The sequence below is a fragment of the Trachypithecus francoisi genome, unplaced genomic scaffold, assembly GCF_009764315.1.
Source record: "Trachypithecus francoisi isolate TF-2019V2 unplaced genomic scaffold, Tfra_2.0 Lachesis_group12, whole genome shotgun sequence".
Taxonomy (NCBI): Eukaryota; Metazoa; Chordata; class Mammalia; order Primates; family Cercopithecidae; genus Trachypithecus; species Trachypithecus francoisi.
Genome location: NW_022681457.1, coordinates 69,706,621 through 69,733,395, shown reverse-complemented (window position 1 = coordinate 69,733,395; position 26,775 = coordinate 69,706,621). Strand labels below are relative to the sequence as shown.

The 26,775-nt window shown below is 52.5% G+C and overlaps 1 protein-coding gene across 2 annotated transcripts in view; it reads left to right on the top strand.

Moving 5' to 3' along the window:
• ACOT11 (acyl-CoA thioesterase 11) overlaps positions 1–26,775 on the top strand; it is a 61,938-nt gene that overhangs the window by 33,490 nt on the left and 1,673 nt on the right. For both annotated transcript variants that reach the window (XM_033226260.1, XM_033226261.1), the window contains exons 2-15: positions 2,781–2,988; positions 3,956–4,025; positions 11,004–11,064; positions 12,394–12,492; positions 12,997–13,132; positions 15,697–15,853; positions 17,647–17,766; positions 19,570–19,714; positions 20,970–21,025; positions 22,172–22,238; positions 22,635–22,718; positions 23,294–23,427; positions 25,297–25,428; positions 26,104–26,230. In XM_033226260.1, the coding sequence (XP_033082151.1) occupies positions 2,781–2,988; positions 3,956–4,025; positions 11,004–11,064; positions 12,394–12,492; positions 12,997–13,132; positions 15,697–15,853; positions 17,647–17,766; positions 19,570–19,714; positions 20,970–21,025; positions 22,172–22,238; positions 22,635–22,718; positions 23,294–23,427; positions 25,297–25,428; positions 26,104–26,230 (1,596 nt within the window). The remainder of the gene's footprint in view (positions 1–2,780; positions 2,989–3,955; positions 4,026–11,003; positions 11,065–12,393; positions 12,493–12,996; positions 13,133–15,696; positions 15,854–17,646; positions 17,767–19,569; positions 19,715–20,969; positions 21,026–22,171; positions 22,239–22,634; positions 22,719–23,293; positions 23,428–25,296; positions 25,429–26,103; positions 26,231–26,775) is intronic.

The window sequence follows — 26,775 nt, the reverse complement described above, 5'->3', positions numbered from 1 at the left end:
TACCTTAGGGACTGGCAATTCTCTGTCCTACCTGGTGAGTGACAGATGTAGCTTGGGAAGGGGGAGACCCTGCTCAGGATCACACAGCACCTGAGGGACACAGCTAGAATTTGAACTCAAGTCCGTCTCTGGTTGTCCCTCCACAAACCTTTGACGATGTCCTCCTGTGTGCCAGGCCCCTCTACGCCCAATTTGTCTTTGTATTCTCCATGTTTGGCCCAGGGCCCCGTACGGAGGAAGTGTTTGGTGAATGAATAAGTGAATGAATGAACCAGTGAGCAGGGCACAGATACTGGCTCCTGTGGCATAGGGTCCAACAGAAAGGTAGAGACTCCTGATTCACAGAACAGGAAACGGGAGCGCATGGGAGGAGGGGTCAACCAAGTGAGAAGCAGAGAGAGGACCAGAGCTCAGGCATCATGACTGCTGGTCCAGGGCTGTGTCCATGTTCCCTTGTTGGTGAAATGGGTTAGTAGTTCTCATCCTTATCCTCATGAGGACTCAGAAAGGTGGCGGATGTGCCCAGGCTGGTAAAGCGGGGACATTGTGTGTGGGCGTCCCTGTGTGTGTGTCCAGACTGCCCAGAAACCCCAGGCGGTCTGCCCCAGGCCATCTTCCCCAGGTGGTCTGCCCCTTTTGGTCTGCCCAGGTGCCCTCTGCAAGTGGGCATTGTCTCCCCATTTCCTCAGCTCTCTCTAGGGCTTCTTTCTGGAATTTCTTCCCAGTACCCCTGGCTGTGGGAGGGATTTGGGAAGAGTGTGGGCAAATGGTGTCTTGCCTACCTCCTCCCTCTACCCGTTCCCACACCCAGAAAGCCAGCCACCCGTATCCATGCAGGCCCCCAGTGCACCACCAAGCAGGAAGTGCCTTGGCAGTAGTTACCATGGCGACGGGTCCTGCTGCTTGGACCACATCAGCCTTCCAGCTACCTGTGAGAGCCTGCAAGCCAGGCAGCCTGGCACCCTGTAGGCCTCCACCCAGGCTGAGAGCTCCTGGGATGGCTGCCCTCCTGTCTCCCCTTGGTGCCCAGCCTCCTGCCCAGGGGCTCTTGGGAATAAGCAGTGTTTCTGGGAACCCATAAGCCGTTCTGGGTCAGACAGGCCTAGTTCAAATCCTGGTTCTACCACGTAGGGGTCAGTGACCTTGAACAAGCTACCTCGGTGCGTTTGGAATTGATTGAATTAGCTATGGGAGGCTCATCGGTGGGAATTGTCTAAGGAGTATAGACCAGGTGCAAGAGCTGCCACGACCATCATCCTGCAGCCATGGCAGGCTTGCCACTGGGCCATGGTGCTCTTTGCCAGTACAGTCAAGCCCAGGCTCTGGACTCCTCATCTCAGCCCCAGGAGGCCCTACAAGCAGTGTAGTGTTGGGGGTAGGAGTTCAGACTGCAGCAGACCTCTGGGGTCACAGCTGAGCTTTGTCACTTACTTGGGCTCCTCATCTGTAGGATGAGGATAATAATGCATCTGTCTCATAGGTTTGTTCTGAGGATAAAATTGGATTAGTACATATATAGTGCTTGTAAAAATATGTGACACCGGCCGGGCGCGGTGGCTCACGCTTGTAATCCCAGCACTTTGGGAGGCCGAGGCGGGTGGATCAGGAGGTCAGGAGATCGAGACCATCCTGGCTAACATGGTGAAACCCTGTCTCTACTAAAAATACAAAAAATTAGCCGGGCATGGTGGCGGACACCTGTAGTCCCAGCTACTCGGGAGGCTGAGGCAGGAGAATGGCGTGAACCCGGGAGGTGGAGCTTGCAGTGAGCTGAGATCTGGCCACTGCACTCCAGCCTCAGCTACAGAGCGAGACTCCATCTCAAAAAAAAAAAAAAAAAAAAAAAAAAGAAACGAAAATAAAAATATGTGACACCTAAGTGCTATATAAACATTAGTGGCGACTGTCATCACCACCACACAATTGGCATTGGCCATGAGAATCGGAACCCATATGCCTGTCCCTCCTCATTTTTCTCACACATGCGGGTGTGCCCAGCTCTTGAGTTCATGGTCTGCTTAGGGATGGCAGGCTGCTAGCCCCTTTCCTCTTCCTCCCTTCCAAAGGACTGATGGGCACACCCCACCTCTTCTGCCTGCAGAGTAAGACATGCTGGCTCCAAGCAGAAACCCCGGCTCTAATTCATGAATTGGAGAAATTTCTCAGCCAGTTTTCCAGCTGGCAGCTGCTGTACCCAGCCCTGGATCAGACAGCTGGTCAGTGACTGCCCACGGCCCTCCCAGTCAATAGATCCAAGTGCTAGACATTAGCAGGCCACAGAAGCTGTCCTGATGGCCTCTGAAGATGGAGGGAGCCCAAGAAAGGAGCCCTTTGGGGATGAAATCAGAGCAGCTTCTTGAAACACTGTATTAGGAACAGTTCCCTGGGCGTGGCTGCTAAGGAGCTCTCTAGGCCACCCTGCACAGAGAGGGGACTCTTTCCAGAATGAAGGTAAATCTAAGGCAACACTTTAAAAAGTAGGCCCAGGAGCTGAAACGAGGACTGACTTCTCCTCATGGTTTTGTCTCCACTGCCCCACTCGGGTGCAAGGCCGTGTTCACGTGCAGTTCTTGGCCAAAAGGAAACCTGGCAGAAGCAGGATCTACAGATTCCCTGGGATCCAAGACCATGGGCTGGAGGGTGGTGACCACTCTCTCGTTGGGGTCTGGTGGGAGGTGGCTCTAGGTACTCTCTTTCCCCCAGACCCTAAGTTCTCAGGGCTGGACAGACCTGGGAGACCCTGCAGCAAGCAGACCTCTCTGTCCCCATCCGTCCCCCAGGGGTTGGCCTCTGTGTTCTCCAGCCGCACATCCCGGAAGTCAGCCTCACGTGCAGGGAACGACAGTGCCATGGCAGACGGCGAGGGATACCGGAACCCCACGGAGGTGCAGATGAGCCAGCTGGTACTGCCCTGCCACACCAACCAACGTGGCGAGCTTAGCGTTGGGCAGCTGCTCAAGTGGATTGACACCACGGCCTGCCTGTCCGGTGAGGCTGCGCTCCCCATGGCTCCCCACCTGCCCCTCAGGCCCATAGCAGGGGCTGTGCTTTCAGAGATGGTCACTGTCCACCTAAGTGCCACACTTGTTTCTCATCTTGGCCTTTGCTCATGCTGGTCCATCTGTCTGAAATGCCCTTTCTGACGTCTCGATGCTCAGCACAGCCCACCTTTCTCTTACTCAGACCCCCTCAGCCCTGAGTGTTGGTCCCAGGCCCTAAGTCCCTGCCTCAACACAGTGCAGCCTTTCACATGGCTGCTTCAGATTGGCTCGGAGATGCTGTTGAGCAAAGCCCATGACTGCCTGCCTTGCAGCGCTCCTTCCCTTGAGTTGAGGTGCACCGGATTGAGCCCATTTCATTCCTTTTGTTGCACCGGTGTTCTCCAACCCACAGAGCTCACAGCCTGGGGGGGTGGGGGTGGGGGACAGACAGGTGACCTGACTGTCCTCCAGCACTGTTTCAGAGGCCCTGACCCAGGCCTGGGGGCAGGGAAGGGATTCCTGAGGGACTAAGGCACCTGAGTGGAGTCCTGAGGGTGAGAATGACTCAGGCAGGGAATAGGTGGTTGAAGGGACGGGGGCTCCAGAAGGCTGAGAAGCAGGCCAGTGTGGCATGATCACTCATTCAACAGCTACTTACTGAGTGTATACTATGTGCCAGACACTGTTCCAGGACTGGGGTACTGCAATGAACAAGACAGGCAAAAATCCTCGTCCTCAAGTAATTTACACTCTAGTTGGAGGGAGAGACAATAGACATGAAAAGCAGATATACAGGAAAGGGTCAAGGGTGGTGTCCGTGGTGAGGGAGCGTAAGGAAGGGTGGTGGCAGGATGTGGTGGGAGTTGTGGCCTTGACTTGGGCGGCTGGAGAAGCCTCTTGAGGAGGTACCATCTGAGCAGAGGCCTGTAATGGGGGGAGGCTACTAATGTCTGGCTTTCTTCTCCTGACACCAGCGGAGAGGCACGCTGGCTGCCCCTGCGTCACAGCTTCCATGGATGACATCTATTTTGAGCATACCATTAGGTAAGTAGCCCCTCTGCCTTAGGGTCCTCTGGTCTCTCTCCCATCAGCCTGGGGCCCGTGCTCCTGACTCCCTGCCTGGTCAGCCTGTGTGCTGCCTAGAGCCTGACTCAACTGACTGAAAATGAGATGGGGGCAGCCTCTGGGGAAGCATGAACCCCTCTGCAATGTTTCTGGGGGCTAGGAGTTGACCGGCTGTTCAGTGCGGTGGGTGGGTGTTCCCTCAGCCAGGGTGTGGCCGAGATAGCATTGTGGGGTGCTGCGTGACTTTGGGGAAGTCAGTCTCTCTCTCTGGGCCTCAGTTTTCTCATCTGCAAAATGGAAGGGGTTAGACTTAATCAGTGAATGCCTTTTTGAGCTTGGACATTCTCTTTGGGTCCTTGGTCACTGGGCTATAGGGAGGCCCCTAGACAAGGTGCGTTGGCAAAGTCTGAGCCAGAAGCTTGGGCCATTCAACCTCTGCTCACATACTTCCAGGGATGAGGAGCTCATTACCTCATTACCAAAGTAGCCTTTTTTCTTTCTTTTTTTTGGAGAAGGAGTCTCCCTCTGTCACCCAGGCTGAAGTGCAATGACATGATCTTGGTTCACTGCAATCTCTGCCTCCCAGGTTTAAGCAATTCTTGTGCCTCAGCCTCATGAGTAGCTGGGATTACAGGCGCCTGCCACAAGGCCCGGCTAATTTTTTTGTATTTTTAGTAGAGACGGGGTTTCACCATGTTGGCCAAGCTGGTCTCGATCTCCTGACCTTAGGTGATCCACCCACCCTGGCCTCCCAAAGCGCTGGGATTACAGGCATGAGCCACCGTACCTGGCCTTTTCTTTTCTTTTTTTTATGGCTGTACAGAATAGAAGAATATTCATCACACACACTGAGCTTTGCCTCCCCATAGCTTTGCCCATAGATCCTGTTTCTGGGATCCAAGGAGCAGGCTGAGCCCTTGGCTCAGGACAGGCTGCAGGGCCACACACAGAGCTATTGTCTCTGGGCCTGATCCTAAACTCACTAGCACTACTAGGACATCAAGTGCCAAGGGCTTATTTGGGACTCACTGGGTGCTCAGTGTGTCACCATTAAGGAAGAAGACTGGCCAGTCCCTGTGCTCACTCATTCAGTCATCAGTCATTCCCTCACCACACACTTAACATTAGATGAGCACCTTTTCCAGACCAGGGGCCTTGCTGAGACTGGGCATGCAAAGTCCACTGGAGCACAGCCTCTTCCCAATCTTCAGGGAGGCAGATGTAGGAACGTTATTCAATTCGCAGTGAGAAGTTCTGTGCAATAATGGGCTCTGGGCCAGGTGGGGTGGCTCATGCCTGTAATCTCAGCACTTCGGGAAGCCTAGGCGGGTGGATCACGAGGTCAGGAGTTCAAGACCAGCCTGGCCAACATGGTGAAACCCCATCTTTACTGAAAATACAAAAAACTAGCCGGGTGTGGTGGTGGGCACCTGTAATCTCAGCTACTCGGGAGGCTGAGGCAGAGAATTGCTTGAACCTGGGAGGCGGAGGTTGCAGTGAGCTGAGGTCACACCACTGCACTCCAGCCTGCCAGCTTGGGCGAGAGGGCGAGTGAGCAAGCCTCCGTCTCAAAAAAAAAAGGGGGGGCTCTGCTTTGTAATTTTTTTTCGTTGTTGTTGAGACAGAGTCTTGCTCTGTTGCCCAAGCTGGAGTGCAATGATGTGATCTTGGCTCACTGCAACCTCCATCTCCCAGGTTCAAGTGATTCTCCTGCCTCAGCCTCTTGAGTAGCTGGGATTACAGGTGTGTGACACCACACCCAGCTAAGTTTTGTATTTTTAGTAGAGACATAGTTTCACCATGTTGGCCAAGCTGGTCTCGAAGTCCTCACCTCAAGTGATCTGCTTTCCTTGGCCTCCCAAAGTGCTGGGATTACAGGCGTGAGCCACCCTGCCTGGCCTCCTTTGTAATACCTTTTATTTTAGAGTAGTTCTAAATTCATAAAAACATTGTATCTCTAAAGATAGTACAAAGCCGGGCGCAGTGGCTTGTGCCCGTAATCCCAGAACTTTGGGAGGCTGAGGCAGGCAGATTACTTGAGCTCAGGAGTTTGAGACCAGCTGGGCAACATGGCAAAACCCTGTCTCTACCAAAAATTAGCTGGGCATCGTGATATACGCCTGTGGTCCCAGCTACTTGGGAGGCTGAGGTGGGAGGATCACTTGAGCCTGGGAGGTAGAGGTTGCAATGAGCCAAGATCACACCACTGCACTCCAACTTGGGTGACACAGTGAGACCCCATCTCAGGATAAATAAAAAAATAAAAATAAAGATAGTACAGAGAGTTCCCATATACCCCACACCCAGGTGCCCCATGATTAACATCTTACATTTGTAGGGTACCTTTGTCACAATTAGTGCACCAATACTGATACATTATTTTGATGCCTTTTAAAATACATTAACTTATTTGATCCTCAAAACAATACTATGTGGTCAAAGCTATTAGTATCCTCATTTTACACATGAGGAAACTGAGGCACAAAGAAACGAAGTACCTTGTTGAAGGTGGTACCTCTAATGGAGGACCCAGGATATACTACCAGGCAGGCAGTATGGCCCCAGAGCCCTTGCTCTTAACTAGTGGACTGTATTTCCTATATGTCTGGGGGTAGGTGTTGTGGCACTGAGGGTAGTCAAGGAGGGGCTTCCTGGAGGAAGTCTTTGAGCTGACTTCAGTACTGTCAGCTCTGTACATAGTGATACTTTGAAGCCAGTGGAGCTGTGTCTGGGCCAGCTCCAGGTTCCCGTAGCCAGCACAAGTTCTTTTACTTAGGGGAGCAAGGAATAGAGAGGGCTGGGGTACATGCACGATGGCTGGACCTGCTGCAGGGCACAACAGAGTGAAGGTGAATCTGGGCAGAGGAGGCTGTGGGTGGAAGGGAAAGCCAGAGAGGATGCCGGGAAGAAGGACAAGCTGGGGAGGGGCCTGGAGCATGGTTGGTGGCCAGGGAAGGCCTGGACACACCTGAGGAAAGATTAAGAAGTTTTTTTGTTTGTTTCTGCTTTTGCCACTTAAAAATATTTCCAAATGTATCTCTAAGGGCTAAGGACTCTTTTTATATTTATTTATTTATTTTTTGAGATGGAGTCTTGCTCTGTCACCCAGGCTGGAGTGCAGTGGCACAATTTTGGCTCACTGCAATCTCTGCCTCCCAGGTTCAAGCAATTCTCCTGTCTGAGTGTACTGAGTAGGTGGGATTACTGGTGCCCGCCACCAAGCTGGGCTAATTTTTGTATTTTTATTAGAGATGTGATTTCACCATATTGGTCAGGCTGGCCTTGAATTCCTGACCTCAGGTGATCTGCTTACCTTGGCCTCCCAAAGTGATGAGATTACAGGTGTGAGCCACCACAGTTGGCCCTCTGTTTTTTTTGAGAGAAGGATTCTTTTTAAACAAAACCTTAACATTAACATCATTACCACATCTAAAAAATTAACAATAATTTTCACTAACATCACTAGTCAGTGTTCAAATGCCCAAACTGTCTCATGAATTTGTTATTATTTTGTTTGCTTTGCAGTTATTTATTTTTTCAAGATGGAGTATTGCTCTGTTGCCCAGGTTGGGATGCAGTGGCACCATCATAGCTCACTGCGGCCCTGAACTTCTGGGCTCAAGCGGTCCTTCCACCTTAGCCTCCCTAGTAGCCAGGACTACAGGCATGTGGTGCCATACCTGGCTAATTAAATTTTATTTTGTTATTATTATTTTGTTGTTGTTGTTGTGATGTGGTGTCAGTCTCCCTATGTTGATCAGGCTGGTCTCAAATTCCTAGCTTCAAGTGATCCTCCCACCTCTGCCTTCTAAAGTATTAAGGTAACAGGCATGAGCCACCACACCCAGCCTGCAGTTATTTTGTTATTCAAGTCAGGATGCAAATAATTGTAATTGGTTGTTTCTTAAAAAAACTCTATAGGGAGGCCGAGGTCGGTGGATCATGAGATCAGGAGATCGAGACCATCCTGGCTAACGCGGTGAAACTCCATCTCTACTAAAAATACAAAAAATTAACCAGGCATGGTAGCGGGCGCCTGTAGTCCCAGCTACTCGGGAGGCTAAGACAGGAGAATGGCATGAACCTGGGAGGCAGAGCTTGCAGTGAGCCGAGATAGTGCCACTGCACTCCAGCCTGGGTGACAGAGTAAGACTCTGTCTCAAAAAAACCCCCAAAAAACCAAAAAACTCTATAGATACCCACCAATCCTCCACCAGTTCTCTGGCACACTCTGTCTCTCTCTCAAAATGTATTTGTTGAGGAAAGCTGGCCATTTGACCTCTAGAGTCCTTCATCATCTGGGTTTTCTGTTTGAATTTCTGTGGTGCAATTAACATATTCCTCTGTCTCCTGAGAGTAAATTGGTCTAGGGAAGGTCTTGATGGGGGTCAGATTTATTTATGGGGGGTTGCTTGTCTGCATTGTGAAGAACACCTGGAGGGGTGTCCGGGAACTCCGGGGCCCCTGAGGAGGCTGGGCAGTGGCCCTGGGGAGGGATATGGTTTGGGCCTGAGCTGTGGGGACAGAGGGCAGTCAGGAAGGAGGAGGAGCTTAGCAACCTAGATAGGTGTCTGGTTGACTTTGAGGGAAGGTAGAGAGAGAAGGAGAGAGAGGAGGAAAAATCACAAATTCCTCTCAGCACCAGAGAAAATAGACTTTTATTTTTATTTGGGGGACCACAGAAATTTTTTGCCCTAATGTTTGATCATGAAAGCTTTCAAACATATAGAAAAGTTGAATAGTTCAATGATCACCACCACTGAGACCCAATAATTAACACTTTTCTAAATTTGCTTTATCTATGTATGGACAAATAAATAAATACATATACTTTTTTTTCTTGTTAAAAGACAAAGTCTCACTCCATCACCCAGGCTGGAATGCAATGGTGCAATCTTGGCTCACGGCAACCTCCGCCTCCTGGGTTCAAGTGATTCTTGTGACTCAGCCTCCCAAGTAGCTGGAATTATAGGTGTGCCCTACCATGCTCGGCTTATTTATTTATTCATTTATTTTTGTAGTTTTAGTAGAGTTTCATCATGTTGGCTAGGCTGGTCTCGAACATCTGAACTCAGGTGATCTGCCTGCCTTGGCCTCCCTAAGTGCTGGGATTACAGATGTAATATATATACTTTCTCTCTCTCTCTCTGCTAAATGATTTGAAAGTGAGATACATTGGCCGGGCGCGGTGGCTCAAGCCTGTAATCCCAGCACTTTGGGAGGCCAAGACGGGCCGATCACGAGGTCAGGAGATCGAGACCATCCTGGCTAACACGGTGAAATCCTGTCTCTACTAAAAAAATACAAAAAACTAGCCGGGCGAGGTGGTGGGCGCCTGTAGTCCCAGCTACTCGGGAGGCTGAGGCAGGAAAATGGTGTGAACCCGAAAGGAGGAGCTTGCAGTGAGCTGAGATCCGGCCACTGCACTCCAGCCTGGGCGACAGAGCAAGACTCCATCTCAAAAAAAAAAAAAGAAAAAGAAAGTGCGATGCAGACATTGTGATGCTTCATCTGTCACTATGTCAGCATAGAGCTCCTAAAAATGACCCTCCCCTCCGTGATCATTAGTATTACTAAAAAAATGAACAGGAATCATATCAACAAATGTCTGGCAAATGTGAGCTTGTGGTATTTATTGAGCTCCTGCTGTGGGCCAGGCCTGGCGCTTGGCTGAGTCCCACTGTCTCTCACTTGACCCTCAGAACCACAGGCAGTACTTTACACAGGAGGAAAGGGACTCCGAGAGGCAGAGTGACTCACCCAAGGTCACACAGCTCTGTAGTGTGATGGTCAAGGTGGAGCTTGACTGGAACCCAGGCCTGTGTGGCTATTCCCACTGCATTCATGGTGGCCCCTTGACCAGCAGGCCCCTTGGAATGGACCTTCCTAGACTTGGCCAGGAGACTGTCATTTGAGAAAGAAGTCGGCATGGCACTCTCCATGTTCATGAGCCAAGGCTGACGAACCTTGAAAGTGAAAGGACCTGCTGGAGATCACACAGCCATTGAATGGGGCCAGCCTTTAGCCTCCTGTCCCTCCTCCCCACAGTCCATCAGCTGGGCACCCTCTGCCCCCTCCATTAGGTACGGCCTAGGCTAGGAGGCTCCCCTGGGGATTCATTTGGATGTGGGAATCATTCCAGAAGGACAGGTTGCAACTGGAAAGAGTGGGGCTGGTGCAGTCAACAGAGTCAGTCTAGAAGCCTGGCGCTGCCAGTTTTTAGCTTGGTGACCTTGGGCAAATGACTTAACCTCTCTAATGCTCAGTTTCTCCTAAACCTACCTGCCAAGCTTATTCTGAGGCTCCAATGGGGCAGTGCACAGTGCCTGGCACCTCGCAGGCATTCTTTAAATATTTCCATTTCTCTCCCCGCCCTTTGTTTATAGCATCTTGCCCTTACTAGGCATTCAGTACATGTAGAATGCATTAATTCAGTCAGCTACCCTTTATGGGAGACCCACCCTGTGCCATGTGCTAGGCCTTGGAGAGTCAATGGGGAGCAAAACACATGGCCCTTACCCTAGTAGAGCTTAAGAATTGTGGGGGACAGAGGTCAGTCTGCCAGGAGAGTGCTGCAGGGTGAGCCTCTACAGGGTCTCTGTTGGTGGGTGGGCCACTGCAGGGCAGGGAGGGTTCCCCTGAGGAGGGGACCACTGAGCCAAGCACAGAAAGAAGCACAGGCATTAATTGGACAACAGGGAGTAGGGAACGGGGGAGCAGATGAGTGCAATCATGCTACTTCTCTCTGCCTCAGCTTCCCCATCTGTGAAATGGGGTGCTGACAGTATCTTGCTGGCTGGCTTTGAGGACTTGGTGACATCGCAGATGTGAATATGCCCTGCAAACCATGGAGTTCTCCTGCCAGCTCCCCACAAGAGAGGCGCTGCAAGTATCTGAGGCCCCTGTTCCTCCCTTTGGCCCCTCTGGAAGGCTCACCTCCTGCTTTCCTCTCCCCAGTGTTGGACAAGTGGTGAATATCAAGGCCAAGGTGAACCGGGCCTTCAACTCCAGCATGGAGGTGTGTGGGGTGGGCACTGCTTGGGAGTGGGTGCGTGGGTGGGTCCTCTACCTCCTCTATCCATTCTTCTCCCTGCAGCCCAGGGCCACTCACCCTCGCAGGGCCCTGATTAGAACAGCAGAGTTCTGTAATTATTGGCAGAGCAGGGGGAACCCCAAAGATCTTCCTGTCCCAAATCCCGTAACACAGACAGGAAAATCGAGGCCTGGGAGGGGAAGGGACTTGTCCCAGGTCACTGAGCTACACAGATTCCAGCGTGGGACTTGACTTCCAGGCCCCTGAGTCTTCAGATCCAGCCTCAGCAGCCGGGTGTTTGTGAGAGTGGAGGGAAGGCAGCAGGAGCACCTGATCTTGGAGGAGGAGCTGGGGCAGGGAGAGTGCTGGGTTGGCCCATGAGCTTGCCTCCCACAGCCCATCTCCGCATCTGCAAAAGGAAACGTGATTCCCATGTGGCAGGGTTGTCGAGTTAATGGAGGACTGCTGGTGATGCCCAGGGCTCTGTGAGCTGTGGGGGAGGGCTCTATTTCCCGCCTATGGACTTCAGGCCCAGACAACTTCACCAGCTGGATCCATGGTTCCTGAGGGAGCACTGAGGCTGGGTGACATAGTCCTGAGTATGCCTCTGGGCACCCCATAAATGCTCAGGTACTCCCAGGTGCCTGTTCTTGATCTTTTATTTTTATTTGTATTATTATTTTGAGATGAGGTCTTACTCTGTCACCCAAGCTGGAGTGCAGTGGTGCAATCATAGCTTGCTGTAACCTTGAACTCCTGGGCTTCAGCAATATTCCTGCCTCAGCCTCCTGAGTAGCTGGGACTACAGACATGCGCCACCACATCCAGCTAATTTTTGTGTGTTTTTTTTTTTGCAGAGACAGGGGTCTCACTGTGTTGCCCTGGCTTGTTTTGAACTCCTGGCCTCAAGTGATCCTCCTGCTGCAACCTCCCAAAATTCTAGGATGACAGGCCATTGAGCCTGGCCTATCCTTTAAATTTAGCCAACATTCTACCTATAGTAAGCCCTGTTGTAGACGTAGTCTCATTTTAATTCTCTCAGCAATCCCGCAAGGGTAGGTCTGGTCACTCCCACTTCGTAGATGAGGAAACTGAGACCCAGAGAAGGGAAGTGTCTTGCCCAAGGTTTCCCGGGGACCCAAGGGCAGAGTCAAAACCCACCTCAGATCTCTGGCCTCCCAGACCTGGTAGATGGTGCAGAAACTCCAGAGGCCTGGCTTGGGCTGGAACTTGCTATCTGGTGGAGCTGCGGGCCTTCTCGCTGGTGAGTGCAATGTTGTCCCTCATTCCTTTGCCCTTACTGTTCCTCTCCAGGTGGGCATCCAGGTGGCCTCGGAGGACCTGTGCTCTGAGAAGCAGTGGAATGTGTGCAAGGCCTTGGCCACCTTCGTGGCCCACCGAGAGATCACCAAGGTAACTGGGTGCACCTGGCTGCTGGACGCTGCTCAGCGACCTGGGCACCTGCCATGGCAAGTCTGGATCAGGGTGGTGAGGTTGGGGGTTGGCAGAGGGGATGGGGAGGGACACAGCAGGAATCCACAGCTCCCAGAGGAAGGCCCACCCCGCATTGCATTTGGACCCCCTAGCCACCTCCCCACTCCTTTCCCCCACCTCTCCCTGTGCTTCTCCAGCGAAGATTCTTCTGATCTCGCCATTGTGCATGTCCTACAGTGACACCTCCCATCCTCTGAGCCTTTGCCCAAGGAAGGGACCTGGGTGGGAGCTGGAGGATGGATATGTGTCAGGTCATCATGGAGGCAGGAAAATGGGGCAAAGGGGGAGGAAGCCTTGGAACTAAGCAGCAGCCCAGGCCTGCCGTGTGCTAGCCTCGGGCATGGGATGGTGCTGGGGACAGGCCCTTGTGCTATTTCAGGAGACTTGCCCTGAGTGTCCCCCACCCTGTCCCCTGGCTGACAGGTGAAGCTGAAGCAGATCACGCCACGGACAGAGGAGGAGAAGATGGAGCACAGTGTGGCAGCCGAGCGCCGGCGCATGCGCCTTGTCTATGCGGACACCATCAAGGACCTCCTGGCTAACTGCGTCATTCAGGATGGTGAGCAGCTGCCAGCCGTGCATGGGGAGGGTAGCTGGAGTCCTGCATGGCCTCTCTGCCCCAGGCCCCCACTGGGCAGAGGCAGGAAGGGAGGCTCCAGGGACTTCCACCCACTGGTGGCCCTGGGCCTCTCTAGCCCTCTTGGCCCCGAGGTCTCCTCCAGGGAAAGGGAGTGTTTGGGCCTCTCTACCAGCTCCCAGCAGCCATGAAACTGCGGTTAGGTCATGTGGAAATCCCTTTTTAGTCCACAAAACACATTTGGGTCTCCAGAAGCCAAGGTGTTTGGGAAGATAGTATTGAGCTACACCTTGAAGACTCTGTGGAATTTTTTTAAAAGCATATATATATATATGCATCTATAAAAAAAGCATATATAGGCCAGGTGCAGTGGCTCATTCCTGTAATCCCAGCACTTTGGGAGGCTGAGGTGGGTGGATTGCCTGAGGTCAGGAGTTCAAGACCAGCCTGGCCAACATGGTGAAACCCCGTCTCTACTAAAAATACAAAATTAGCTGGGTGTGGTGGCAGGCACCTGTAATCCCAGCTACTCGGGAGACTGAGGCAGGAGAATCGCTTGAACCTAGGAGGCGGAGGTTGCAATGAGCCGAGATTGTGCCATTGTGCTCCAGCCTGGGCAAAAAGAGCAAAACTCTGTCTCAAAAAATAAAATAAAATAAAATATAAAAAGCATATATAAAATATATGTAAAAAGCATATATATATGCTTATGTATATGTGTGTGTGTGTGTAGATGCATACACACATAAGGTGTGTATATATAAAGATATAAAATAAAAAGCAAGACTCCTTTCTATCCCAGAATCCAGGTCCTCTCCTCAGAAGCAACTACTATTACCTGTTTTAGGGTATCTTTCCAGAAGTATTTCCTGCGTATCTAAGCATAGCATGTATTATTTAGCCCCTGAAAAGGGGCATTCAGTACATACTGTTCTGTATCTTGTAGTTTCCCCTTAGAAATGTATCTTGGGGGTTGTTCTATACCAGTACAGAAAGATCTACTTTGGATTGGGTGGGATTTTGATAGGTGGGATATAAGAAAAGGTTCTTGACAGAGGGCACAGCCTGGGCAAAGGCCCAGAAGGGAGACCTTGGACTTGTTTACTCATCTCCAGAATGTTTAAATTTGGGTCTTCCTTGAAACCAAAAGCAGGTGATTTTAGGAGAAAATCTCCTCGGAGTGGGGAGAGAGCAGGCAGAACTTGCAAAGCCCAGTGGAAGCAGCAAGCTGTGCCCTGAGTTCCATGTGCCCTGGTTATGCTGGGCTTGGAGGCTGGAGCTGAGGAGGCCCAGCTCTTCCTACAGTCATCAAGGCCCCCTTGATCCATCCATCCCCTTGCAGCCCTCCTAAATCTCTTCTGTCCTAACAGCCCTCCCACCTAAGAATCAGTTTAAGTGCCTTTGCCTGGCACTGGGCCTTCTGGCTGGCCACTCAGCTTCACTGGGTACTGTCTCTTGACCCACTGCAGCTCCTGCTAAGCCACAGGCTCCATTGCCCTGTGAATACCCTCCCCGTCCTGTCTCCAGACCTTGGCTCAGGCCACCCTCAACTTCCCCTCCTGTCTGCCCTGACCCTATCTGTGGCATCTCTGAGAGTCTGTAAGCCAAGCCAAGGGCAATGCCAGCTCTTTGATGGACCCTCCCTGAAGAAGTCTCTCCATGGGAGATGGGAGACAAATGACACCACCTTGGATTTGGTGGGGCATACCAACGTCTGCTGCCCTGAAGCCCAAGGCCCCACTCACTGCCTGGCCTCTCCTATTAAGGATATCCTAATTCCATTGCTGCCAAGGATACCAGGGCAGAGGGCGGGGAAAAATCGTCCTTTTTGAGAGCATATTTACTGGAGCCAAGCTCTTTGTGATTATTATTATTTTTTGATACAGAATCTCACTCTGTCACCCAGGCTGGAGTGTAGTGGTGTGATCTTGGCTCCCTGCAACCTCTGCCTCCCAGGTTCAAGTGATTCTCATGGCCCAGCCTCCAGAGTAGCTGGGATTACAGGCGCATGCCACCATGCCCCGCTAATTTTTTTGTGTTTTAGTAGAGACAGAGTTTCGCCATGTTGGCCAGGCTGGTCTCAAACTCCTGGCCTCAAGTGATCTACCCACCTTGGCCTACCAAAGTGCTGGGATTACAGGCATGAGCTATTATGCCTGGCCTTGAGTCAAGCACTTTGTGACAATAATAACATTTCATCTTCACACAGTCCTGTCGGGTCGGAGTTCACATCTGCCTTTACAAATGAGGCAACCGAGGCTCAGAGGGATAACTCGATTTGCCCAAGGCCATGCAGGCAGTCTGGAGTGGAGCTGAGACTCAGACCAGCTGTCTTGTCTCAGAGCTGGTGATGGGTCCACTGCACTGAACTGGCTCATCTCTCTCACCCAGGGCCACCCTCTGCCTCATGTGCACTTGGTGCCGAATAAATAAAAGAACCTGAGTGGGGTGGAGTGGTGGGGGTCCCCGGGCTGCCTGTGGGGAGGGGCTGCCCTTGGGAATGTGCTCACCTCTCTGCTTCCCTCCCTTACCCCATCCCTGGTCAGATCTGGAGAGCAGAGACTGCAGCCACATGGTGCCAGCCGAGAAGACTCGTGTGGAGAGCGTGGAGCTGGTCCTGCCTCCCCATGCCAATCATCAGGGCAACACCTTTGGGGGCCAGATCATGGCCTGGATGGAGAATGTGGCCACCATTGCAGCCAGGTGAGGGCAGAGTGTACTGTCTCTGCCTCCCCTCCTTTCTCCTCCTCCTCCCCTTGGCCACCTCCCTCTGGAGGGGAAACCCCAGCTTGGGGTTGGCATTCAAGGCTTCAGAAGCTTGGCTGTTCCAAATCAGATAGAGAATTTTTGTGAACTGACCATTTCTTGTTCTACTCAAAAAGCTCTCATCTTTTACGTGGGAAACAACAGCTCTCTTGGCCTGACACTAGATCCTCCCCTTGATCTGGCCCTACCTGTACTCCTTCTAGTATCTATGTTCCCTTCACATCATGCCATTTGCTGCTCTGTGTTGCCATCCTCCGCTTTCCCAGCCCCTGCCTTTGCCCCTGGTGTAGGCTCCTGCTGTGTTTCCCCTACTCTTCTTTGTTTGCTAATATCCTGCCCACTTCTTCCATAAAGCCATCTCTCACTGTTCCCTTCTTCCAAGGGGTGAAAATTGTTTTCTCTCCTATAACCTCTCTGCCTGTCTGGGGCTTGTTCTACCCTAAATATCAGGGTGTTTTTTATAGTTACAGTAACTGACCTTCACTAATTGACACTCTCACACCTCCATGACTTTGCTTTTGCTGTTCCCTTTACCAGGAATGCCCTTCCCAACCCATGCCCTTCCCAGCCAGGCGGATTCCTCCTTATTCTTTAGAGCCTGGCTTCAATGGCCCCTCCTCCAGTTTAACCTGTGGGAGACAGTGCATAAGCAATGCCCTTTTGGGCAGCCTTGGCTATAAGTGCAGTAAGATCCCAGAGGAGGGTAAGAGCCTGATGGTCAGGGAAGGCTGCCTGGAGGAAGAACACTTCAGCTGGGCCTTGAATGCCAAGTAGCTTTGGGTTGGGGGGGCTTCTAGATAGTAGGAACAGCAGCTACCAAGGTGTAAATGTTGGAAGGAAAATGGGAAAGGGATTTACCCCAAACCCTGCTTTCTTCTGTCTCCTCAAACTTGGCTCCTTTCCTACCATGCATAGACCTCAGTATTCTAAGCTATGAAATGGGACTTCAGTTCTGTGCCTCTGAGCAGAACTGCCACTGATTTGGGTGGCAGTAGATGGGTCAGAATGTGTAGTTCCAGGCTGGGTCTGGGGATGGGACTAGGGTAGAAAGCCGGCCCAAGCTGGCCTAGTGTGGTGGCTCATGCCTGTAATCCCAGCACTTTGGGAAGCCGAGGCCACTTGAGGTCAGGAGTTCAAGACCAGGTTGGCAACGAGGTAAAACCTCATCTCTACTAAAAATACAAAAATTAGCCAGGTGTGGTGGTGCATGCCTGTAGTCTCAGCTACTTGGGAGGCTGAAACAGGAGAGCCGCTTGAACCCGGAAGGTGGAGGTTACAGTCAGCCGAGATAGCACCAGTGCATTCCAGCCTGGGCAACAGAATGAAACCCTGTCTCAAAAAAAAAAAAAAAAAAGCCGGGTACAGTGGCTCATGCCTGTAATCCCAGCACTTTGGGAGGCCAAGGTGGGTAGATCACCTGAGGTTAGGAGTTTGCAACCATCCTGGCCAACATGGTGAAACCCCATCTCTACTAAAAAATGCAAAAAATTAGCCGGGCATGGTGGCGGACACCTGTAGTCCCAGCTACTCAGGAGGCTGAGCAGGAGAATTGCTTGAACCTAAGAGGCAGACGTTACAGTGAGCTGAGATTATGCCATTGCACTCCAGCCTGGGCAATAAGAGTGAAACTCTGTCTCAAAAAAAAAAAAAAAAAAAAAAAAACCTGGCCCAAACTAGTGTCTGAAGCACTGAGGGCATTCCTTCTGTCTCCCCCCTCCAAACCTCCTCAGCCGGCTCTGCTGTGCCCACCCTACACTGAAGGCCATTGAGATGTTCCACTTCCGAGGCCCGTCCCAGGTCGGCGACCGTCTGGTGCTCAAAGCCATCGTGAACAATGCTTTCAAACATAGGTGAGGGTCTGGGATGGGCGCGGCCAGGGCCATTCAGGGCTGAGGGCTCTTCCTGACCCTAGAAAGGGCCCTACTGCAAACCGTCCAGGAGCCCTTTGGCCTGCAGACAGGGTCTAAATCCTCACCCGGCTGCTGGGTTCCTTCACTGTCTCTGAACTTCAGCTCTGATGTTCCCTTCTTGGGAGGCTTCCCTGGCTCCCAGTCCTGCCTATCCCTGGCTGGGTCAAGGACCCCTCCTGTGGGATCCCCCAACCCCTGTCTCCCACTGTCTTAGATCAGTGTCTCTGTCCCTCTCCTTGACTCCCGGCTCCAGGCCTGGACCGCTATAGATGCTCAGATCACAGGGCCACTTCTTGCCAGTGTTTGGTTGTTTATCAAACCCTTTCCCACACATTTCCTAAAATAATTAGTCTACAGAGTCGTTGCCTTTGCAATGAATTCTGATACCTACTCCCATGAAAGCTGACTTTAAATAAGTAAATTTTTTGAGAATTTCAGAGATTATTATTTAATCATTAAAAGTGAGGGGTCAGGAGCCAGGCTGCTGGGTTCGAGTTTGGCTCCACCTCTTACTGGCTCTGTGACCTTGGGAAGCAACTTAACCCCCCTGAGTCTCGGTTCTTCCACTTGTAAAATGGGGCTCATCACAACTACCTCGGAGTTATGAGGATTCAATAACTCCGTTGCTAGTAGAATGCCAGAGAAAATGTCCAGTAAAGGTCAGCCATTACAGCTGCTCTTACTATTACTGTTGTTATTTGCAGTCTGACTTGCACCCATTTTGCCGCGGTGCAGGGGAAAAGCCTTTCGTAGGAGCTGTGAAGCCCGGTTTTTAGTCCAGATTCCGGGAATCTGGAATCCTTGGAAAAATTATTGCCCAGTTCTAGGCCTTGGTTTCCCCATCTATATAATGTCCACATTCTGCAATTACAGAACTTCCCAAGTGAGGGGGAATTTATTTATTATAATTAATAAAGATGATAAGTGACTGGGTGCAGTGACTCATGCCTGTAATCCCAGCACTTTAGGAGGCCGAGGCAGGCAGATCACTTGAGGCTCAGAGTTCAAGACTAGCCTGGCCAACATGGCGAAAACCCATCTCTATTAAATAAACAAAAAATGAGCCAGGTGTGGTGGCACACACCTGTAATCCCAGCTACTTGGGAGGCGGAGGCACAAGAATCCCTTGAACCCAGGAGGTGGAGGTTGCAGTGAGCCGAGATTGTGCCACTGCACTCCAGCTTGGGCGACAGAATGAGACTGTCTCAAAAAATAAATAAAGGAATAAAGAAGTAAAGATGGTAAGATACACATGAATAGCAGCAACTGGGCTGTTGGAAGCCAGGCTGCCATAGCACTTGTAAATATGCACATGATGAACATTTTCTAATTAGGCCGTGCACCTCCACCTCCTTGTTTATGTTCTCATGCCCCTTTGCGGTTCATGATGGCATATTTATACCTTTGCTTTCTTGTTGGTTGCCTCCTCCCCCAGCTGTTAGCCCACGAGGCATGGACTGGATGGGTTTATTCACTCCCGCATCCTCACAGGGCCGGACGCACACACGAGGTGCTCTGTAAACATTAGTGGAGGGTGTGGTCCCAGGTGTCCTGTCATTGGGACTCCGATCCAGGTTGCTGGAAGAACTGCAGGAGTGTGTGTGCATGCATGTGTGTGTGCATGCATGTGTGTATGTGTGTGCATGCATGTGTGTGTACGTGTGTGTGTGAGTGTGTGTTGGGGAGGAGGCATGGCCCTTGGGAAGGTCTGTCCAGGTTGGAAGCTGCACTCTTTCCCCGCAGCATGGAGGTGGGTGTATGTGTGGAGGCCTATCGCCAGCAGGCTGAGACCCACCGGCGCCACATCAACAGTGCCTTTATGACCTTTGTGGTCCTGGACGCAGATGACCAGCCCCAGCTGCTGCCCTGGATTCGGCCCCAGCCTGGGGTAAGTGGGACCAGCGCCCTGCCCCACTAGCAGCTCCCCTCCCCTCCCTCTCTGCCTGCCAGCCCCCTACAGCCTAGAGGCGTGAGGGGCCCGCCCTACCCCTGTGCTGGGGCACGGCTAGCTCTGAGTGTCCTGGCTGTGAGCCCCGGGATGCCCCTTGTGCAGGGCGGGTTTGTTCTGCCTGACAGAACTTGGAATATGTGTGGGTCTGGCTTGGAGTTGGGGATTAACGGACTGTCATGAGCCACAGGGTTGGGAGAGTACTGGCTTTGGAGTCAGATGTGGATTGGAACCTCGCCTCTACCACATTCAAGTGATGTCCCCTCGAGCTTTCAGTCCCCATGTGTAAAATGGGTGCATCTGCAGTCCCTGCCTCACAGGACTGTGGGGCGATAGATGCGGTACTGACTCCATGCCTGGCTGCGTCCTGGGAGCGGTCAGGAGGATGGTGAAAGCGACACAACGGGCACGGGAAGACAGTCAGGAGCCTGGTGCAAAGGTCCTCTCTAACAAAATGCTCCCTGTGCCTCCTGTGGGCCAGGCCTTGGAGAGGCCGCTGCCTCCCTCGGGGGAGGTCCCCTGCCCTGCCTGCTGGCCTTCCAGAGCCTAGCGTGAGCTGTGGAGTTGGGTGGAGCCTCGGGACCAGGAGCTGGGGATCACAGCCACAGCCGCTTCCCAGGCATTTTCCGTGTTGCGCTTGGGACTGGGGGACGTTAGATGTGGTGGTAAAGAGGGTGGGCTTGAGGCAGCCACTGGGGTGCTGATCCTGGCCTCGGCCCTTACCCCTGTGGCCTTGGCAAGCCCTCACCCTTCCTTGTCTCAGGTTCCTCCTCTGTAGGATGGACACAGCACTAGCCCCAGCCTCGAAGGGTTGTTTTAGGGATTTGGTGCAATTCCGCATGGAAAGGCCTTGAAAAGAGTGGCTGGTGTGTAGTGAGTGCTCAGCAAATGTGGACTATCATTACCATTGTGAGAGACCTGTAAGGATCCCCATTTTACAGAGGAGGAAACTGAGGTCTGGCCAGGAGAGATGGTGTTCCCAGGTCACTCAGAGTTTGAGGGGAGCTGGGGCTACAGCTTAGTTTCCCACTTTCCTGGCCAGGAGATTTTGATTCCAGCTGCCCCAGTGACACCTGAACTCCATGTTAGGGCTGCAGGATCTCCTTGGGCCCTGGGGGATGGAGGGGGCAGGACGGAGGGTTGGGGTAGCTGGTTGCTCCTCCCACAGCACAGCCTATCCTGACTTCTTCCCCAGGATGGCGAGCGGCGGTACCGAGAGGCCAGTGCCAGAAAGAAGATCCGCCTAGACAGGTGAGCAGGGGCTGAGTAGTGGGCAGAATGCGGATTCGGGGCTGTTCACCCTCCACTGACCCCAGGGCACTCGCTTTTCTTCAGAGCTGCCTGTGTGCTGGGCCCTGGGCCAGGCCCTCTTCATCCTCTCGTTTAGGTCTCATTACACAGCTGTCTTCTGGCCTGTTGTACAGGCAAGGACGCTGGAGACAGAGGGGTTAGGTGGCTTGCCCAGGGACACACAAATAGCATCAGCAGAGTCAGAATTTGAACCTGACTGAGTCCAGCTGATTTTAAATCCTGTGTTCTTCCAATTGATTATGATGCCTACTTGGCAGATGAAGAAACATTCAGAGAGGAGATGCAGTTGTTCAAGAGGTACAGCCACTTTGGGTGGCTGAGGCAGGCAGATCCTCTGAGGTCAGGAGTTCGAGACCAGCCTGGCTAACATGGCAAAACCCCGTCTCTACTAAAAATACAAAAATTAGCTGGGCATGGTGGTGGGCGCAGATAGTCCCAGTGCACCTATAGTCAGGAGGCTGAGGCTGAGACAAGATAATCGCTTGAACCAGGAGGTGGAGGTTGTAGTGAGCAGAGATTGTGCCATTGCACTCCAGCATGGGCAACAGAGCAAGAGTCTGTCTCTAAATAAATAAATAAATAAATAAATCCAGGTGTGTCTCACTCTGCTGTGAAAGCATTTACAGACTTTGGAGGCTATAAGCACACCAGGGATCACAAGCTGTTGTTAATAAGAAAGTGTGCATCTATGGCATTTACTGAGCATTTACTGTGTGCCAGGCGCTGTTCTCCTTGTGATGACCCCTGAGGCAGGGGTGACTGCTGATCCCATTTCACAGATGAGGACACAGCAGCATCAGGGTGAGGTCAGTCAGCCAGGATGTGGGGTCTGGGGACCGAGCCTTAGACGCCACACCCTTCCTTGCTGGCTCGCTCCCGCCTCCGAGCTTTCCCTGGTGTAGGGGCCGAGCTGGTGTGCTCTCAGCTGCTGTGTCCTGTGTGACCATCCAGCCTCCCTAGCCAGACAGGAGTCTCCCACTCTGCCGGGCTCAGCGCAGGGCCTAGCACACAGTAGGCCTGCAGTAGAGTCTGTGGAAAGTGCTGGACTTCCAGGGGACCCAGGTTGTCATCTTCCCTCCTTCCCAGGAAGTACATTGTGTCCTGTAAGCAGACAGAGGTGCCCCTCTCCGTTCCCTGGGACCCTAGCAACCAGGTAAGGCCCTCTGCTCCAAGGGGACAGTCTTCAGACCCACTGGGGCCCCCACCCTTCCCTGCCTGTCAGAACAGGTTTGGGGGAAGGCTGGGGAGAACAGTATATGAATGACACACCTCATGGTTGCTACCATTAGCAAAGAGCTTGCCTGTGTCCTTATTTGGCAGGTGCAAGTGGAGACCTTGAGAGGCAGAGCAGCTTGTCCAGGGTCACACAATGGGTCTAGCCAAGCCCAAGACTGGACCTCCCTTCCCAAAGTCCAGGACTCTTTCCTCAGCACTGCCCCCCACGCCCCCCATTCATTGTCCAGGTTCCTCTCTGGCACACCCTTGGCCTCGGCTCAGGGGCCCTGGAGGAAGGGGGCATGGTAGTGGTAGCACCTGTGTGCTCTTCCAGGTGTACCTGAGCTACAATAACGTCTCCTCCCTGAGGATGCTCGTGGCCAAGGACAACTGGGTGCTGTCCTCGGAGATCAATCAGGTAGCTGACCCCACCCACCCAATTTTCCTTTCACCTCTGAGCCAGAGGTGGCTGATGGCAAGCAACAAGAACTCTCCCATACCACTTATGTCAAAAATGGATCTCTTCAAAGAATTGGGTGAGATCAAGAAACCAGTCCTGTTGTGGAAACGTACCCACCTCTGCAGGGCCTGGAGTTGAGAACCCCTAGATCCTTCTCTCCTGCCTGCCCCACTTCCTGTTCTCAGCCACTCGGGTCTGCTGCTGTCTCACCAGGCACTTCCTCTCTGTTCTTCTGCAGTGATCGCTGCAGGGATGGGGGCAGCCAACAGGCACGGGCTTACAGGAGACCTAAGCTCTGCCAGCTGCCTGTGCCCTTGGACAAGCCGCCTCCTGCCTGTGATGCTAGGGCTTGGATTCTCAGCACAAATGTGCTGAATTCATGGGGATGCAGCTGAGACTCAGAGAGGCTGAGCTGTGTATTCATAGTCACACAGCAAGTCAGCCATAGCCCTGAGCTTCCAGCCTCAGCCTCCAGCATCCCCATCAGTCCACTCCACCACCCAGCAAATGAGGCTGCCCTCTGTCCCATGCAGGTCCGCCTGTACACTCTGGAGGATGACAAGTTCCTCTCCTTCCACATGGAGATGGTCGTGCATGTGGATGCAGCCCAGGCCTTCCTGCTGCTCTCAGACCTGCGTCGGAGGCCAGAGTGGGACAAGCACTACCGGTGAGGGGCCAGGGTGAGGGCAGGGCAGTGTCCCTTCTCCAGCCTGATGAGGGAGAAGGTGTCTCCTTCTGCAGGTCATCCTCCATGATGCTCTGCCCTGCTGGCCATTAGCAGGGCCTGGGAGTGGGTTGGAGTTCCATGTTGGGTGGGGGGTCAGGGTCGTGGGTATTTTGAGCCCTTAAGGAAGAGACTGAGCATGGAATTGGAGCTGGAGGCTTGAGTTGAAGTCCTGCTTCTGTCCCAACCAGCTGTGTGATGCTGGATAAGTCAAAGTCACTTCCTTTCTGGCTTCAGTTTCTCTCTTCTTAAAATGCATACTTTTTAAGAAGCATGGGTCATGGATTCACACTCAGAGATACTGATTTTCAAACCATGTGCTCTGGAGTTCTGTGTCCCCAAAGGGGCTTCCGGAACTGCTTGGGGTAGAGTCAGAAGGCTGAAGGGTGAGTGGGATATAGCATGGCCAGTTTGCTGAACTTAACAAGTTTGCTGATTTTCCTCACAAATATGTTATTTTTGAATATAATGAATGATTATGAATAGAAATATATTATTCCTTTACATACATTTGTTCCTCCAAATTTGTTGATTGTTCGGCTATCTTCTTCTCGAATTTAGTCAAGGAAGATAAATATGTTCTTAGGAAAATAGCAAAATTTGTGTTTTTCAAGTCCCCTTAAAGTCATTTTCTATTCTGCCAACACCCTGGCTTGGGGAGGTTATTTGATAATCACTTGTTATGAGGAGCCTACATTATGGAGGATTTCCATAAGGAGGTTCTGTGTGTTTGGAAATTCAGTGTGCCGGTCGTTTGGCGAATTGTATTTTGACAAACTGGCCTTCTCCTTCCTACCCCATCTGTCTTCTCCCGAGCAGGCTTGTAGCTCTTTATACATGGGCTTCCTGCTGAAGGTTTCTTTGCAAAAAGGGCCATGTTGCCTTAAAAATCCCTGGCCCAGCTGACTCGGGCCTGCTGGTTGTCCCCTTCCAGAAGGCAGAGAGGTGATTTGGTGGTGGGTGTCGTGTAGGAGGAGGGCGGTTGTGCATGTGGTAGGTGAGCTTCTTGGAGGGAGGCTGGGGTGGGCCTTGAAGGCCAGACCAAATCTTGATACTTGATCAGATTTGTGGGGAAGTGGCCTGAGGGGAAAGAGAGCCCCTAGTTTCTTCCCCATACCCTGCCTATTGCTGGGTGCGGGCAGGGGAGTGGGGAGGAGGAGGTGGGTCTGGACATGGCCATGTCTGCCTCTGTGTGGGTGTCCTTGTGTGGGTGCACGTGCTGATATGAACCTGTGTATGCCCATGCATGTATGTGTCAGGTGCCTGGGCCTGGGGATACATCTCTGCCACCTGATAGCCTGAACACACCCCAGCCCTGCTTCCTTATTAGCTCTGTGGCCGTGGGCAGATTATCTTCCTCATCTGTGAGATGGGAACACTAAAAGCGTCTACAGCATGGGGCTGTTATAGAGATTAAGCAACACATGTAAAGCACTTAGAACAGCACCTGGCACTCAGTGGGTGCTCAGTAAATATTAAGAACAACTGCTAAATCATCGCACATCCTTGTGGTGTCTGTCCATGTGCCTGTGCACATATGACCACATGTGTTCATGTATGTGCACATCTTTGTTCCCATGTCTGTGTGTATGTGTTCATTTACTTGCATGCATGTCTATGTGTGCCTGTGTGTGCACATGCACATGTGTGTCCATCTTGACTGGGCCTTGCTGCCTTCCTACTGGTCCCTGCTGAGCAGTACGGGGGGTGACATCCCACCACAGAAGCTGTTCAGGCGCTGCACCGTGGCACCGGCTGCCTGCATGGGAGCTGGAAGCTTCCTGGGGCCCTGAGATCCCGACCTCCCCACAGGAGTGTGGAGCTAGTGCAGCAGGTAGACGAGGACGATGCCATCTACCACGTCACCAGCCCTGCCCTTGGAGGTCACACAAAGCCACAGGACTTCGTGATCCTGGCCTCGAGGCGGAAGCCTTGTGACAATGGGTGTGTGCCTATCTGCTGTGGGGTGGGAGACACAACTGGACGGAGTGGTAGGGTGGCCGCATCTCCCTCCCAGGGAAGGCCATCAGCCTGGAGCCAGAGCTCTGCTTCCCATTGGCTGTGGGGCCCCAGGCACCACTAGACTTTTCTGGGCTGCTGTGGCTTTACCATGGGTAAAATGGGGGACAGGGGCACACACTTCCCTTCTTGTCACATTCCCTACAGCAGGGCTGCCCTTGCCCAGGGTGGCTTAGGCTGCCTTGATGCAGGCCTTGGACAGGATATTTCTTGGGTGGCCACCTCCTTGGCCTCCTCCCTCTGACAGCCCTGTGTGGGCTGGAGGGCCTAAACATCTCTTTTGCTGGAGAGACAGGGACAGAAAAAAGATCCCAAAGCCCACGAGCCTTCCCCTGAGTGTTGAAGTAGAGTGGCTTTTCCAGAAAGTCCACTGTGGAGTCAGGTTGGCTGCTGGTGAATTTGGTGCTAACCCACAGGCGCCTCCTCCCTCCAGCCTGGCCCTGAGCCCCGTATCGGGGCTTTAAGAATCGATGTGCCTTGCATCCCCTGGTGAGGAATCCGTGCCAGAGGGGGCAGGGTCTGGGCTTTGGTTGGGCAGAACAGGCCCCCACTTTCTTCTGTGGCTGACCCCTGTCCCCTTGCTACCCTTCCTTCACTCAGGGACCCCTATGTCATCGCGCTGAGGTCGGTCACGCTGCCCACACACCAAGAGACACCAGAGTACAGACGCGGAGAAACCCTCTGCTCAGGCTTCTGCTTCTGGCGCGAGGGGGACCAGCTGACCAAGGTGAGGCCGGTCCCCCTCACCACGCCCCCAGCCTGGCTCCACCCCAACACCACACGTATATTGAGCTTAGCACTACTGGGCTAGGATAGTCCCAAAGCTGGGCCCCCCAGCAGGCTCCCCCTTCCAGCCTGGGGGAGCCTGGAGTGTCAGGGACTGAAAATGATCTCATCTGTGTAGAGGTAAGTCAGAGGCTGCTGCATGGTCTTGGAAAAAGCTCTGGGTGCTGAAGTCAGAAGGCCTGGTTTCTGAACTGAAATTCCATCTCACTCGTCATTCCCTTGGATAGCCCTTCTCATCTAGGAAGGCTTTATATGGGCTCTCAGGGCCCATAAAACCCAGCAGTGCAGTCCGTGTTGATGGGCAGGAGGCTGAGGGAAAGCGAGGGTGGGGTACTGCAGCCTCCCCACGCACAGCTTCTGTTAGGGCCCTGCAGCCGGGCCCTGAGACTCACTCAGCAGAGACTTAGCCGATGTTTGCTGATTTCATATGCTTGAACCCATGAGCACCTCAGAACCATCCCTGGGCTAATTTCTCATGTGTCTCTA